The sequence below is a fragment of the Balaenoptera borealis genome (assembly GCF_965194805.1).
Source record: "Balaenoptera borealis genome assembly, chromosome: 14".
Taxonomy (NCBI): domain Eukaryota; kingdom Metazoa; phylum Chordata; class Mammalia; order Artiodactyla; family Balaenopteridae; genus Balaenoptera; species Balaenoptera borealis.
The window spans coordinates 70,694,282-70,709,848 of record NC_138875.1 but is presented as its reverse complement, the minus strand read 5'-3'; the positions used below and the strand labels follow the sequence as shown (position 1 = coordinate 70,709,848).

The following is a 15,567-nucleotide window of genomic DNA, read 5'->3' as shown; positions in this document are numbered from 1 at the left end:
TATGGGTCCTTCCTTTCTCAACCTCTTTATAAAATGAAACAGAAAGAGGTTACTCTGGTTGATGTCTTTCACTGTGTCAGGCTCCATGCGGGTTAACCTTTCACATTTCAAAGGCTTTGACCAACCTGGATATTGGGTTAAAACAGCTCTGTGCTTGATTGAACATTATCAGGCCATGTCAGATTTAGGGCAGCAGGTGTTGTGTTTATAAGTTTAATATTTCATAGCAATGCTCATTCTTCCCCTTGTCCCCTGATTTTTTTTTTTTTTTTTAATTAATTTACTTTTGGCTGCGTTGGGTCTTCATTGCTGCGTGCAGGCTTTCTCTAGTTGTGGCGAGCGGGGGCTACTCTTTGTTGCGGTGCACGGGCTTCTCTTGTTGCAGAGCACGGGCTCTAGGCATATGGGCTTCAGCAGTTGTGGCACGTGGGCTTAGGTGCTCCGCAATATGTGGGATCTTCCCAGACCGGGGCTCGAACCCATGTGCCCTGCATTGGCAGGCGGATTCTTAACCACTGTGCCACCAGGGAATCCACCTCCTGATATGTTTTCCTATTTAAAACAATAAATAGGAAGAGTGTAAGAGGAAGAATCACCACAGTCTCGCGACCAGAATAGCTTCTACTAGCTGTTTTCACTTTTTCCTTTTTCCTTCTGGCCCTTGGCATCCTTTTTTAGATTCTTGTAATACTAGTAGAGATACTTTCATATCCTGCTTTTTCCATTTGCACTGTATTGTAAGCATTTTCCTGTGTTGGTCCATGGTCTCCTGGTGCTGCATGGTCCTCTCTGGAAAGGATGCACCATGTTAAGGTGATGGGCCTTCCTTGACTTGGCTGACTCCTCTGTATTTTCCTTTGAAGTTGTTTCCAACATTTCAGTTTGGCAAACGAAGCTATGGGGAAGTCTCTGAGCATTTTCTTTCCCTTTTAGATTGTTTTCCTAGAAGAAAATTCTGTGTGGCACATTACTGGCTAAAAGAGCATTTTAAAATATTTCTTATTTTGCCAAGTAGCTTTCCAATAATTTTGTGCCAGCCACAAAAATAAGAATCTCTCCAAGTTCCGTTAATAATAAATCTATATGTCCACATCTCTAGATCTATTTTTGACTATGATGATTGCCTTGTAGGCATTTCTGAAATCTGTGGACTTGCTTTTGTTTACGTTGCAATGAAGGGACAGAGCAGCATCTCACTGGGTTAAAAGCAAACATGCAGGACCCTCTGCTTTACTTCTATTGGGTTCACATGTATTGATTCATTGAGCATAGAGTAAAAAATCACCAACCCAGTGTGGTTTTCCAAAAGGAGTTTTTTCTCTCTAGGTTTGGTCTTCCCTTCCCTGCATTTTCCTGTCAAGAAATTAAGGGAAATTACTCTTAAAAAGTCCCACCAGCTAGGTTGAGTCAGAATCATGTCTTTTTCTGCTGAAATCTATTCCTTGTGTTAGAAAATATAATTCTAAAATTAACATTAAGCTAATTTAAAGCAACAGTAGCTTGGAATGAACATGCCTGCGTTCTTGTTGTTTTGTATTTCAGATTGTTCCTAGATGTGAGGTTATGGCTTAGGAGGCGGTGGTAGAGGAGACAACCAGAGCCCCTATTTCTAGCAGCCCTTTGTATGGTGGCCTAGTTTAGCCATATTTAAATGCACATTTACCCTCCTCCTTGTGTGGTTTGCATTATTTAAGAGGGTGGAAGAATGCTTCTTCCTCAAGCATGGGGTTTCAGCTGGACTAATGCATTGTCACATTCAGACCTCATGGTGTTAGTCACGCTGCAGAGTGTGACCAGAACTTGTGGAGGAGCTAGCCAGGGTGCTGATGACCACTGCCATGGTGGCTAAACTGGGGCACAGCGTCACCTGCACCCTGTGTCCTGCCCTGTCTTCAACTGACAGGGCCAGGGTATGAAAGTGGAGTGACCCGGGTGCCACCAGCCTCTGGAGCTGTCCTTTGGTGTGTTTGGGGCACCTCTGAGTGCAGGGCTCTGGTCAGAGGAGTGATGGAAGCCCCCCAGATCATCTCTCATCTTTATAGGACAGCCCCTTCTAGCCTTCATAGGAGTAACAGTCCCTGGCATTTGCAGGCCACTGTATGATTCAAAAAGACTTTGGCATCTCATTAACTAATTCGATTTTCTCAGTATTTCAAAGTAGGGAGAGAAGGTGGTTTTTGCCATATTTTACGCATGGGAGATTGAGTCAAAGAGAAGTTTGGTAACTTGGTGAGTCAGTAGTGAACCCAAAACTTGAATGTGTCCACATCTTGTGTCTTTAAGGTTAGTTCACTTCCATAGATGTTGTGGATGTGTGGCACCTTGAAATATTACTGTTGGGATTCTTTAAAAAAATCAGGGTTCCCTACACATCATGAGAGAGACATTTTTCATTCTGAGGGTTTAAAGGCATACAAATTGGGGGACTTCCCAGTGGTTAAGAATCTGCCTGCCAATGCAGGGGACACGGGTTCGTGCCCTGGTCTGGGAAGATTCCACATGCCGCGGAGCAACTAAGCCCATGTGCCACAGCTGCTGAGGCCTGCGCTCCTAGAGCCCGTGCTCCGCAACAAGAGAAGCCACCGCAATGAGAAGCCTGCGCGCCACGATGAAGAGTAACCCCCGACTCACCACAACTAGAGAAAGCCCGCGTGTAGCAACGAAGACCCAGTGCAACCAAAAATAAAAAATAAATTAATTTTTAAAAAATGCATACAAACTGGGGACATAGGGTGTATGTGGGAAACTATTCCAGATACAGAGAGAGATGGGGACCTCCCTGCCGTTCTCACCACTCCCCTGTCATGTGAATGCGCCTTATGCAGCAGCACAGATGCGGTCCTTGGAGAACAGTGTTTCCTATATGAGCCTCACCCAGTAGTAAATGAGGTGATTTTAGCCAATATTTGGACAAGGCATTAAATCCCATTAAATTTCATATTTTTTTTCTTCCTTCTTGTTACCCAAAGGACAGAGTCTCACTTTGGTGCTAGCATATCTTTTAATACCTCCCCAGCACTTAGTCATCCCACTTTTAACTAAGAGAACTGGCCTCAATCTCAGCAAACTTCAGCTAAACTTTAACCATGTTACTTTGTTTTCATTGTATTGAATTTTATGACTGCCTTTTGTTAGTAAAGCCATAATGATTTTTATCTGAAGTAGTAATACTTGCCTTCCCACCCCGCCCCGGCTGTGCCATGGCTTGTGGGATTTTAGTTCCCCAACCAGGGATTGAACCCAGGCCCTCGGCAGTGAGAGCACGGAGTCCTAACCACTGGACACCAGGGAATTCCCATGCCTTCTTAAGTACATTTTTTAAAGTAAATAAATTTTATTAAAAGAAAAAAGCAATAGTCCAGATGGTTTTGGAAATGGCAAGACTGGCAGAGGAGCTGCAGGAATGATGGAGGTCTGGAGACCCTGCGGTAGAGGAGGCCTGCGCAGGCCGAAGGAGGCAGGGGGCACTGGCCGCTGATGCCAGGAGTCTCGAAGAGGACCTCTGCTGTGTTGAGGGACGGGCTAGTTTGAGTGATAGGTGATGGCAAGAATGGGGCTTGCATGGGCAGTGTTCTGGTCTGAGCAGCTGCAAGGGTTGTGGTATTAATGCTTCTCTTTTTTCCTTTTTCTAGAAACGGACCTGAATTTGAAGCTAGGATACGACAGAACGAGATCAACAACCCCAAGTTCAACTTCCTGAACCCCAATGACCCTTACCATGCCTACTACCGCCACAAGGTCAGCGAGTTCAAGGAGGGGAAAGCCCAGGAGCCCTCGGCTGCCATCCCCAAGGTCATGCAGCAGCAGCAGCAAGCCACCCAGCAGCAGCTGCCCCAGAAGGTTGGAACCAGCCCCTCCCTTTGCTTCCCCAGGGCTGAGGGAGGCTGGGACAGGGAGGGGAAGATAATGAACTCTGCTGTCGAGACCTCACAACCACCCAGGGAGAAACTTGAGGTCTTTATCCCCATCTTACAGAGGCAGATGCTGAGGCTCACACAGCAAAGTGTTGCTGACAGTTGGCATTTGCTGAATGCTGCCTGTCACACTCTGTGCTCAGTGCTTTGAGAGCCTTGTCTCATTGGTGCCTCACAGGGGCTGCATGAGGAGGCCAGTAAAGTGACCATTTTTCAGATGAGGAATCTGAGGCTTAGGGAAGCACAATTTACCCAAGGCCACAGAGTCAGGACCCTAAAGTCCATGCTCTCAGTTCCTACTCTTTTCCTTGGCCATGGCATGAGGGCAGTGCTGCAGTGTGGCTTGTGGACCCCTTCTTCTGCATCCCTCTCTACTGTCTCACCTTGCCAGGGCCTCTCTTTCTGGCCTGCCCTAATACCCCCTTAGCACTAGGGATGATTAGGGCTATCAGTGAGGACAGGAAGGGCCCTCACATTTTGCCTCCTGTGTAGACCTGGACTGGTCCTTTCTCTTTGCTTCACTCCTGAGCCATGGTGGCAAAGGCTGCCCCTTGTTTTACAGTGGGAAGTAAAGGTTGGAGTAGGTTCTGAGACCTTGTGTTGCAATTTACTACTCCTAGGACCTCAGGTGATCTCAGTTTCCTCATCTATAAAAAGAATTCACAGTACTAGTTCTGTCCACCTTCTGGTTCGTGTAGTGGCCAGATGAGGTAACAAATGTGGAAGTCTTCTGTCCAGTGGGGTCCTCTGCACACATGTAGGGCTTACTACATCCTCTGTCTCCCTTGGGTGGGGTTTCATAAGCTATGTTCCTGTTAGATCTTCTGCCACGCAGCGCAGTTTTGGTCCTCAGTTTCAAGGGAGCAGTAGAGATACAGAGGGACTCGGTTCTCATTCAGAAAGGCATTTAGGGAGTCGAGGCTACAGTTGGCCAAGAAATCGGTGCCCTTGTGAGTTAGGATTCTCTCACACCACGTGCCAGTGGCGTGTGCGTGATTAGAAGTGTAGAGGTCTGTGCCGTCTGCCGGGGGTGCGTCCCCGCCCCCTCTCTGGATTCTCTCCACCCCTGTGCCTCTTGCCTCACATTCCCTTTGCATCTTAGGTTCAAGCCCAAGTGATCCAAGAGACCATCGTGCCCAAAGAGCCCCCTCCCGAGTTCGAGTTCATTGCAGACCCCCCCTCCATCTCAGCCTTCGACCTGGACGTGGTGAAGCTGACGGCTCAGTTTGTGGCCAGGAATGGGCGCCAGTTTCTGACCCAGCTGATGCAGAAAGAGCAGCGCAACTACCAGTTTGACTTCCTTCGCCCGCAACACAGCCTTTTCAACTACTTTACGAAGCTGGTGGAACAGTATACCAAGGTGCCTGGGCAGGGCGGGGGCCGGGGTGCTGGGCCCAGGGAAGGAAGGCATCTTACCATCAGCACTCTATCCACTCACTGTCTGCAAGGATCCCGCTCCTGTGTGGGGCCCCCAAGCAGATGTTAAAAATCCCAGTTCAGTATAAAATCTTGATTTCTATTCAGTTTTCCTAGTAAATGCAACGTAGACTGCTGTTTCTAAAGAGAAAGGAAACGCGTGATTGATAACTCATTAGGTGAGTGCCTGCTGCGTGATAAGGCCAAGTGGTGCTAGTTGCTTTTATGTACATTTAATGTTCGGTTGCCTCAGTAGGGCTTGAGAAGAGGCAAGCTCTTAATAGTTGCCTCGTATTATTACCTAATTTTATCCTCACAAGAATCCATAAGGTAAGTGTTTTCCTTCCTATTTCAAAAAGTTCAGAGAGGTGAAGTACTTACTTGTGGTCTCTCAGCTAGTAAGTAGCTGCACTGAGATTTAACCAACATTTGACTCTGAAACCTCTGTTGTTTTCCACCCTAAAAAGTACCTTGAATTAGAAGTATCATTTAAATAGGCATTGGGAAGCAATTTAAAATAAATAAGTGTAGCCAGTATTGAGTACTTATATTATGTAGTATCTTCTCATTTAATCACTAATAACCTATAAGGTAGCCACTGTTATTATGTTCATTTTACAGAAGAGGAAACTGAGGCACAGAGAAGTTAACTTGACCAGGGTTGCACAGCTAAAGAGTTGCAGAGCAGGGACTTGAGTGCTGGCATTTTTATTCCAGACCCTAAGATCTTAATTATCATGCTGCGTTGTTGCAATCAAGAATGCAGACAAGTCAATACTGGTATTTAAAATAATCAGATTGCTAATTTATTAAAAAGTACACTGGTATAGATATGCCTGTGGAACATTTTTCTTGCTACATACATAATGGAGGTTGTCTTTCCTTTTTAGTGGCATGGTTTGCACATCTGTTTTTGATACCTAGAAACAATATGTTAAAGATCTGACTTGAAAGGTTATGTAATGATTTCCTCTAACTTCATTCACTTTAAGTATATAACTAGAAAGAATGACAAAAATGTTTGTGTTTAGGAAGTCCAGAAGCTAGGAGAGTAGCTGAAATAACAATCATTCAAGTCATAAGACCCAAGGGTTATTGTAACTACACAGTATCAATTTTAAGTGAGCCCTGGGTTAATTTCTCTCAGTGGACTGCTTCCAGAGTTAAAGGTCCACAGATTCCTTTTTATTCTGTTAACTTCCTATTCCTTCTCCTTCAGAATTTGGGTATTGACATTCATTACTCTAATCTGAGGGCGCCGGTGTGTCTCTAAGCCTGGGAATTCTAGGAGCAGATCAATTCCTGAGGCAGAAGGACAGAGAGGATGGAGTGGGGCTGAGCTGCTTTGCCAGTGAGAGTGGATACGCTTGGGGCAGTTGGAAAGATTGGCTGTTTCAAACAAAGCCAGCATTCGTTCTCTCAGCAAATATGCTTTGAGTGTCAGACACTATTCTAGGTGCTGGATATGTAGCAGTGAGCCGAAGACAGAGAAATCCCTGTCTTTGTGGAGACTGGTCTAGTGAAGGGGCAACAAGCAAGTGCAACGTCAGTGTATGTCGGATGGTGATAAATACTATGGAGAAAATGCTAAACAGAAAGCAGGGGATAGAAGTCTAGGGAGGTGGAGCCTGTGGGCTGCAGTCTTCAGTAAAGTCATCAGGGGGCCTCTTGGCATGTGCAGAAGGGTAAAGGGCAGATCCGCCCCCTGAGAGCAGTCATCACGTGCTGACTGTATGCTCAGTGATCTGGTGGTGGTTTTGCATACTTTCCTGCTATCCTTGGCAACCTTTTAAGTTGATGATGCCAACTTTAAGTGGCAGTGTCACCATTTTGTAGAAGGAAACCAAGTTACAGAGGTTGAGTAACTTGCCCAAAGTTGCACAGCCAAGTGGAGCTGAGATTGGATCCCAGAATCCCATGCTTTCCTTTCTCCTGTGCCTTTCCACAGGCCCAGGAAGGCCACTTCTTTGTCCCGTGTTGTGCTGCACTGACAGTTGCTTTAAATCTTCTGTGTTTCAGATCTTGATTCCACCCAAAGGCTTATTTACCAAGCTCAAGAAAGAGGCAGAGAACCCCCGGGAAGTTTTGGACCAGGTAAACTAAATTTCTTATAACCAGTTACTGACGGCACTAACGTTACATTGTGTGGGTTCTGTTGTGTGTTCGGAAGTAGGCTCCGAACCAGTACCTTGTTATGCTCCAGGCACAGTCATGGTGGGAGGAAAGGCCTTGAGGCTACAAAGACCAAGAAACCTGGATTCTCTGCTCCCCAACTTTCTGCTCTGCTGTCTGCTTCAGTCTCTTCTTTTCTTCTGTTGCTAGAAGCCAGCTTTTGAACGGGTTCTCTGGTGACAACTGCCTTTTGAAGTCCCAGGTTTTCAGAGTCGAAGAAAGAGGGCATATTGGTGCTGGCTGTTCTGGGTGGCTGCTTGAGGCTTCTGTTTTGCAGGCTTTCAGACTGCTGCTGCTTTTGTGGGCACTTGGTTGTCATGCAAACTTCTGGGAGGGAGTTTGCTAGCCACTCACCAACTGAAGCAGAAAACTTTGAGGTTATAACAAACAGCTGCCCAGACAAAAGGTCTCTCTGGGCCCCAGACAGAAGGTCTCTGTGGCATGTCATATTTTCATCCTGTCCAAACTCTGAGCCTGGCTGAAACCAGATACAAATACCATAGTCTGCCCCAGGAAGTTCCCCTTTATGGGCAGGTCAGCTTCCTGTTCTGAAGGAGACGTTGGCTTTGGTGAAGACCTTGGAGATGATAGCCTCCTCAGGAGCAGACTCTGATTCAGCTCAGCACCATGCTGTTTCCTATCCCTTCAGGTATGTTATCGAGTGGAGTGGGCCAAGTTTCAGGAGCGTGAGAGGAAGAAGGAAGAGGAGGAGAAGGAAAAGGAACGGGTGGCCTATGCTCAGATTGACTGGCATGATTTTGTGGTGGTGGAAACAGTGGACTTCCAACCCAATGAGCAAGGTAGGTCTATGAGGAAGGTAGGTCTGTGACTCCAGTTAGGGGAGCCAGGAGCTTGGAGCCATCCTGGGATATCTCTTCCAGCTGTCCCCAAGGAGCAGCAGAATCCCTCAGAGGGTTCTATGGGCATCTGTTTCTTCTCTGCTTCTGGAAGACTTCACTTCTACCACATTGCCCCAGTTAAACCCAATTGAACAAATATTATCGTGCCTGACAATAATGGCCCAACGGGTGGGCCTCTGGAGATAGGAGAGGTATCAGACAGTCCCAGCCCTCAGAGGGTTGACAGTGTGGAGAGGGCAGATAGATGGGGCTTTGATAAGGAGCATCTGTGGAACCCTGCCTTTGACTCTGGCTCACCCTTTGCCAGGGAACTTCCCTCCCCCCACCACCCCAGAGGAGCTGGGGGCCCGAATTCTCATTCAGGAGCGCTACGAGAAGTTTGGGGAGAGTGAGGAGGTCGAGATGGAGGTCGAGTCTGATGAGGAGGACGAGAAACAGGAGAAGGCGGAGGAGCCTCCGTCCCAGCTGGACCAGGACACCCAAGTGCAAGACATGGATGAGGTATGCTCCTGGAGCCCAAGAAGATGGGGGTGCTCTCCTCCAGAGAAGTCCAGCTCCCTTGTGAATCTTGAAAGGAAGTGTGGGTTCCTGAAGGAGTCCTGGCTGAGTAGCTGCCCAAGCCCAGGCAGCACAGAGCCTCTTTCCAGCTCAGGCAACAAAGATTCATTCATAGGCAAGGATCTGAAAGCTGTGCTGGCCCTGTTCTGTGACCTTCCTCCTTTGCCCAGGGGCCCTGCTCACTACCGACCCCAGGCTGGCTCTCAGTTAGGGAAACCTCTATACCATGTACTTTGACGCTTTTGCGCTGAGGCCCAAATGATCAGCAGTTTCCAGAGCTTTTCTTTTTTTCTGGGTGGGGGCGCACACCGTGTGGCACGCGGGATCCTAGTTCCCCGACCAGGGATCGAACCCATCCCCCCTGCAGTGGAAGCATGGAGTCCTAACCACTGGACCTCCAGGGAAGTCCTCCAGAGCTTTGCTAAGTGGCTTTTGGCCTCCTCTACCCCCATCGAGGCAGGCTCTCCAAGCAGGCATAGAGTCTCCAGAGCCAAACTGCTTTCCTCCCCTCGGAAAGAATTTGTGTGCAGCCTGAGAATAAAGGCATGTGTGTCTGGGAATTGACATTTTCTCTCCCTCCCAGCATTGCTTCTTGAGCAGCTACCATTGAACACAGACTTGTTCCCCGCACCCCTCTCCATCACGTTAAGTGCCGTTGGCCTCCTGTGACTGCCTGGTGCCAGCTGCTGGAAATGCCTGGGCAGAGTGTTAGCACCACGGCCCCCAGCCCTCCCATTCATGCTGTGAGGAAGCAGCTTGGCCAGCTGCCGGCTGGCCTCGGCTGCCCTGGGAGGCTTAGCACATGGGTGCTGACCGGCAGGGGCCTAGGCTCTTTGCCACCCTGAGAGCCACCAGGGCTCAGCTGCAGGGAGGTGGCTTCTCATCCCCTCTCTGAGTCCTGCCACTACTTTGCTTTTCAGGGTTCAGATGATGAAGAAGAAGGGCAGAAAGTGCCCCCACCTCCAGAGACACCCATGCCACCGCCTCTGCCCCCAACTCCAGACCAGGTCATTGTCCGGAAGGACTATGACCCAAAAGGTTGGTTCTGCTCTTCTGCCCTCATGTTCCTCAGACCTGTCCATTTTTAGGAGGGCTCGAGGTGGCTTGTCATAAAGGCATTGATAGCTCCTCTGTCATAGGCCTCACGATGGGGAATGGGACTTCGTCATCGCTGGTGCTCTGGTGCAATGCATCGTGCCAGGTACAGCGTGGCACTGAATGGATGGTGCACAAATGAAATAGCACCTTCTTAACCTGGCCTGCCACCCAGTATTCTCACTCAAGAATCTCTTGCTTTTTAGCTTCCAAGCCCCTGCCTCCAGCCCCTGCTCCAGATGAATATCTCGTGTCCCCCATCACTGGGGAGAAGATCCCTGCCAGCAAAATGCAGGAACACATGCGCATTGGGCTTCTTGACCCCCGTTGGCTGGAGCAGCGAGATCGCTCCATTCGTGAGAAGCAGAGTGATGATGAGGTGTACGCACCAGGTGAGGTTGGGGGGCATCTCCCACTCTGTCCACACCCCTTCTTTGACTCAGCCCCAACTCACTTTGGCCCATGGGGAATCTCTGATCAACTTTATGCTTTAATCAAGCATAGAAGGTAACAATTGAGGTCAATAAAAGCTTTTGAGGATAGGTGCAGCCTATGACACTACAAAATAACTTCCCATTTTCTAGAAGGACTCTTCATAGGGATTCTTCCAAAGGTAGGCACCTGATGTGGATAGCATGTGTCCATTGACGTCCTAGTGCAAGATCTGACTACAGCTGGGAGAGGTGCTCACTCTCAGGGCTGTCTTAGAATGAAGGCTCTGATGGCTGGAGTACACTGAGCACCTTGAAATGAGACCTGGTGCCGTGACTGTGTGTGAGAAGCAGCATGATAGGGAGGGAGGAAACTGTCCTGGAGGCAGGAGACCAGGCTTTCAGTCCTGACTCTGCTACTTTCCACGCCACTCACGTGACCCTGTCTTCTCAGTTGCCTTTTGTAAGTCAAGGGGTTGGACAAGCCCTGGTTTACAGGCTTAGTGCTCGTTGGGCAGCCTTCCCTAGGCTCAGAGGACAGGCGTGCTGTATTGGGACCCAGAGATAGCCTTGTCCCATGAGAACAGCCTCCACCCTGCACCAGTAGAGCTGCTGTGTTGTCAGAAGGGCATCTGGTTTAGTTCCCCTTTCTGTCCCCTGCCTCCGTTCTGTGACTATTTCCAGGTCTGGATATTGAGAGCAGCTTGAAACAGCTGGCTGAGCGGCGTACCGACATCTTTGGTGTAGAGGAAACGGCCATTGGTAAGAAGATTGGCGAGGAGGAGATCCAGAAGCCAGAGGAAAAGGTGCAGCTCAGATGACTCTTAGTGCCTTCCCTGCCGTCAGACTCACACTTGGGCTCAGTTCCAGGAGCCCTGACAAGCTGTGGCTTTGCTTTCCCATGCAGGTGACCTGGGATGGTCATTCCGGCAGCATGGCCCGGACCCAGCAGGCTGCCCAGGCCAATATCACCCTCCAGGAGCAGATCGAGGCCATCCACAAGGCTAAGGGCTTGGTGCCAGAAGATGATACCAAGGAGAAGATTGGCCCCAGCAAGCCCAATGAAATCCCCCAGCAGCCACCACCTCCGTCTTCAGCCACCAACATCCCCAGCTCAGCCCCACCCATTACCTCGGTGCCCCGGCCACCCGCGGTTAGCCAGCAGCCACCCTGTGACTGGTCTTTCAGAGCTGGGTTCTTGGGGTTAGACATTGCAGGCTGAGAAGGGCAGCTATCTCACAGTGGGCCCAAGCGCTGAGTGGGTCAAGTCGAGAGAAAAAGAACCCTTTAGTTAGAAGTGGGAACCTCCAGCCTGATTTTCCATCTGTGTGGGAGGCTTGGAACAGGGAGGGAGGCGAGTGGCAAATGTGAGAAGCAGGCTTGGGTCAGGGACGGGCTGGAGGGCTTAATGGGTCTTGGAGGACTGCTGGCCTGACTCCAGGGGGCTAAATGGAGGTCAGTGTCTTCAGTGGCTCTCTCAGTGTTTGCCAAGAGCAGCTGGTTGAGTCCCAAGTGGAAAGAGGGTTGCCCTGGGCCTCTCTCAGCGTAGTTCCTGTCAGGGCCCAGTGTGAGGCTGCACTCTCAGCCCCAGGGGGCTGAGTTGAAGCTATCCAGCCTCATCCTGAAAGCTGCAGGTGGCCAGTTGCCAGCTGTGTGTGCTCTTAGAGTGCAGTCTTGGCTTCCTGTGACCTGTGGGTCTTCACCCCCACAGATGCCACCTCCTGTCCGTACTACAGTTGTGTCTGCAGTACCCGTCATGCCCCGGCCCCCGATGGCATCAGTGGTCCGACTGCCCCCAGGCTCGGTGATCGCCCCCATGCCACCGATCATCCACGCGCCCAGGATCAACGTGGTGCCCATGCCTCCCTCGGCCCCTCCTATCATGGCACCCCGCCCACCACCCATGATTGTGCCGACAGGTCAGTGGGTCAGGACTACAGGCCAAGCCCTGAGCAGAGCAGTGGCTGATGGTAGTGCCAGCTGTTCCAGCTGGTGGTCCAGCTCAAAGGAGAGCCTTGAGTTCACCATGTGAGAGATCCCTGAGCTAGAAGCCAGGGGCTTACGGCTCCTGGGGGAGGTAGGCTGATATGGCAGAGCTGGGGTCTGTGCACCCAGAGGGGTCAGCCTGGACAGGCACAGAGGCCTGATGATGCTTGCTGTTGGCTGCCACCTGTTCCATCCATCGGTCCTGCCCCTCCTTCAGTTTCCTGCTACCCAATCTGGGCAGTCTCCCAGGTCCCCCTGCCAGGGAACTTACTGGCTACCAGACTCAGCAAGGAGTGGTCCTTCACACCTCTGGGAGAAATGGGAAACCTTTGCAATCTCCCCTTTTCACTCTCACCAGCCCTGAGTCCTGGGCCCTTCCTCCCACTCACGTGGCTGCTTATTCCTGTCCTTGCAGCTTTCGTGCCCGCACCGCCTGTGGCACCCGTCCCAGCTCCAGCCCCTATGCCGCCTGTCCACCCCCCACCTCCCATGGAAGATGAGCCTGCCTCCAAGAAACTGAAGACCGAGGACAGCCTCATGCCAGAGGAGGAGTTTCTGCGCAGAAACAAGGTATGCATCTCAGAGTGCTGCCCACAGCCTGGAGTATCTAGATGGGCGGGGGAAGGGTGGGCGGGGGCGGTGTCCAGTCCTGCCCCAGTCACATGCTCCCTGGCCCACCCTATTCTTCCATGGTTTTGGCTTCTGGGACCTGGGTCAGCCATTGGAGGCCCGTGAAGCTTCTGAGCACACACTAGATGGGGGGGTCAGCAGCCAGAGGAGCAGACAGCTGTCAGTAGTCCGCCTGGTGTGAACTGTCGCAGAGGCCAGCAGGGACACCCAGCTGCACAGGCAGTAGGACTCAGGTGTGAAAGGGGTTCTGGGCACTGGAGGGAATCCTGAGTGCGATTCTTAATTTCTTGGTGGCCTTTGCCTCAGGTCCAGCCCTTAGGAGATGGTGTGTTGTGGGGATCCTGTGGAGGTACTAGAAATAAGAGCTGGGAACCTTGGCACTGCTGGTGCCTGGGAAAGCTCCAGTGAGGAGGCAGAAACATTCCCAGCCCCCCCCCCCCCCACCGCCAGTGCATTTGACCAAATCTTTTTTCTTTTTTCCTTTTTGATGGTAGTTTCCATTTCTTGAGTACCTACTCAAGTGCTGGGGCAGAGGCACACATTTTACAGTACTTGGTCTGTTGAATGCTCACAACATCACCATCCAGCAGTTGTGATCAGCCGCTTTACAGACATGGTGTTGAGGCTCAGAGAGACCTAGTTAGCAGGGAAGCTGAGTTGGGAACCCAGATCTTCTGACCTCACAGTTCATATTCTTTCCCCTGTGGTACTTCTTGAGGCTTGCAGAGCACTTTCATGCCTCTTCTTCAGCTCCAGCCTTACCAGTAGGCAGGGATCGTTCTAAAGAAGGGAAACCAATTCTTGAAAAGGGGGAGTGATTTGTTCTATGTCACAAGTGGTGTCAGTAGTGAAACAGGCCAGAGTCCAGGAGCCCTGATGGACAGGTGACATTGTCTCGACTGGCTCAGGAACAGGAGAGCGTAGTTCCTGATTGACTCAGGGCTCCCCAGGCATAATGGCCACCTCCTGTTTTGCAGGGTCCAGTGTCCATCAAAGTCCAGGTGCCCAACATGCAGGATAAGACGGAATGGAAGCTGAACGGACAGGTGCTGGTCTTCACCCTCCCACTCACAGACCAGGTATGAGTTGCTGTCCCCAACTGGCATCAGGTACAGGGGAAACAGAGAGTCAGGGGGAAGCTTCCTGCAGCTGACCTTAGCAAGAGGTGACTGACCTCTCCTCGGTCCCATAGGTCTCTGTCATCAAGGTGAAGATTCACGAAGCCACGGGCATGCCAGCAGGGAAACAGAAGCTGCAGTATGAGGTGAGTTGGGTGTCTGTAGTCCTTGCCCCCTCTGTTGTCCAAGAAGCTAATAAATCCCTTGTGGAATCAGGAGTGGGGGGACACCTGGGTGTGGTCATTTGAGTCCATCCTGGAAGTGATGATGCTGGTGGGGGGTGCTGGGGCAGGTTAGTCTGACAGGGTGAGGCTCTGGCGGGGTCACAGCACAGTCTTGTATTGGGTTTGAATGCCTCAGTGACATCTGGGGACCAGACTTCAGAGTGCTCTGGTAGGTTTCTGTCCCAGTGGTAGAGCCATCCCAGTCAGTGTGGTCTCAGGTAGCCTGGCTTTGTGCTTGGACACAAAGGTGATAGTCCAGCTCACCTTGGTGCCTGCCAGGTCACACAGGACTGCTATGTTCTCCCTTTTTGGACTTTGACAAATCCCCATTCCGGGCCTCAGTTTCCTCCTCTGTAAAGTGAGGCTGTTGATCTCTAAAGGTCTTATGATTTGAGAGTCAAAATTCCATGGGGTTTGTCAGGGCCAGATTTTTGGGGTGTTGACAGCGTGGCTTGGTCAGAAGGAAGGAAGAGCAAAGCATTGGGGGAGGAACCAGAGACCTTCACTCCTGCCCTGTGCCACTCCCTTTCCCACCCCACCTTCCTTCAAGCCCTTGTATTTGCTAAGTTCAGAGTGTCGGGACTTGTGAGGCTGCTCTCTGAGTTCAAGGCCAGATTGCCCTGGGCTGAGGCACTCCATCTGTTTTCTAGGGCATTTTCATCAAGGATTCCAACTCGCTGGCTTACTACAACATGGCTAATGGTGCCATCATCCACCTGGCGCTCAAAGAGAGAGGCGGGAGGAAGAAGTAGAAGAGAGAAACCTGCTGTCAGGTCCCAACTACTGCCGTTTTGCCTCTCCTGTCCCCTACCCCTGTCCCAGACCCAGGAGACCCTGCCTTGCGCATTTGTTTTCCTCTTACTAAGTTTGGAAATCCAAATTGTCCTGCAGAGTTTCCTTCCCCCCACTCCCTCCCCACATTGATCAGAGAGGGCTTTCTCAGGCATTCTCCTCCCCAGTGACCCCTGGAATCCCTTTGTGTTTGGGTCTTGATTTGAGGGGTCATTTCTTCAGGTAGCCCATTAGGAAATGTGAAACCAGGGATGTCCTATAGGATGTTATCATAGTGCCAAGTGACACTTGGCTGGTAGAATATTGTTGTTATCATGAATCATTTTGTATCTTGCCATGGGCTAATAAACCTCTCCGACCCTTCTCGTGAA

At 50.4% G+C, this 15,567-nt stretch overlaps 1 protein-coding gene across 1 annotated transcript in view; it reads left to right on the top strand.

Moving 5' to 3' along the window:
- The window catches only part of SF3A1 (splicing factor 3a subunit 1), a 19,431-nt gene extending 3,864 nt beyond the window's left edge, over positions 1–15,567 (top strand). Inside the window, exons 3-16 of the mRNA XM_082354102.1 lie at positions 3,633–3,840; positions 5,017–5,274; positions 7,350–7,424; positions 8,152–8,302; positions 8,670–8,863; positions 9,841–9,958; positions 10,222–10,407; positions 11,131–11,252; positions 11,354–11,599; positions 12,158–12,365; positions 12,848–13,002; positions 14,040–14,141; positions 14,255–14,326; positions 15,055–15,567. Coding sequence (XP_082210228.1) covers positions 3,633–3,840; positions 5,017–5,274; positions 7,350–7,424; positions 8,152–8,302; positions 8,670–8,863; positions 9,841–9,958; positions 10,222–10,407; positions 11,131–11,252; positions 11,354–11,599; positions 12,158–12,365; positions 12,848–13,002; positions 14,040–14,141; positions 14,255–14,326; positions 15,055–15,156 — 2,197 coding nt within the window. The 3' untranslated portion in view covers positions 15,157–15,567. The remainder of the gene's footprint in view (positions 1–3,632; positions 3,841–5,016; positions 5,275–7,349; positions 7,425–8,151; positions 8,303–8,669; positions 8,864–9,840; positions 9,959–10,221; positions 10,408–11,130; positions 11,253–11,353; positions 11,600–12,157; positions 12,366–12,847; positions 13,003–14,039; positions 14,142–14,254; positions 14,327–15,054) is intronic.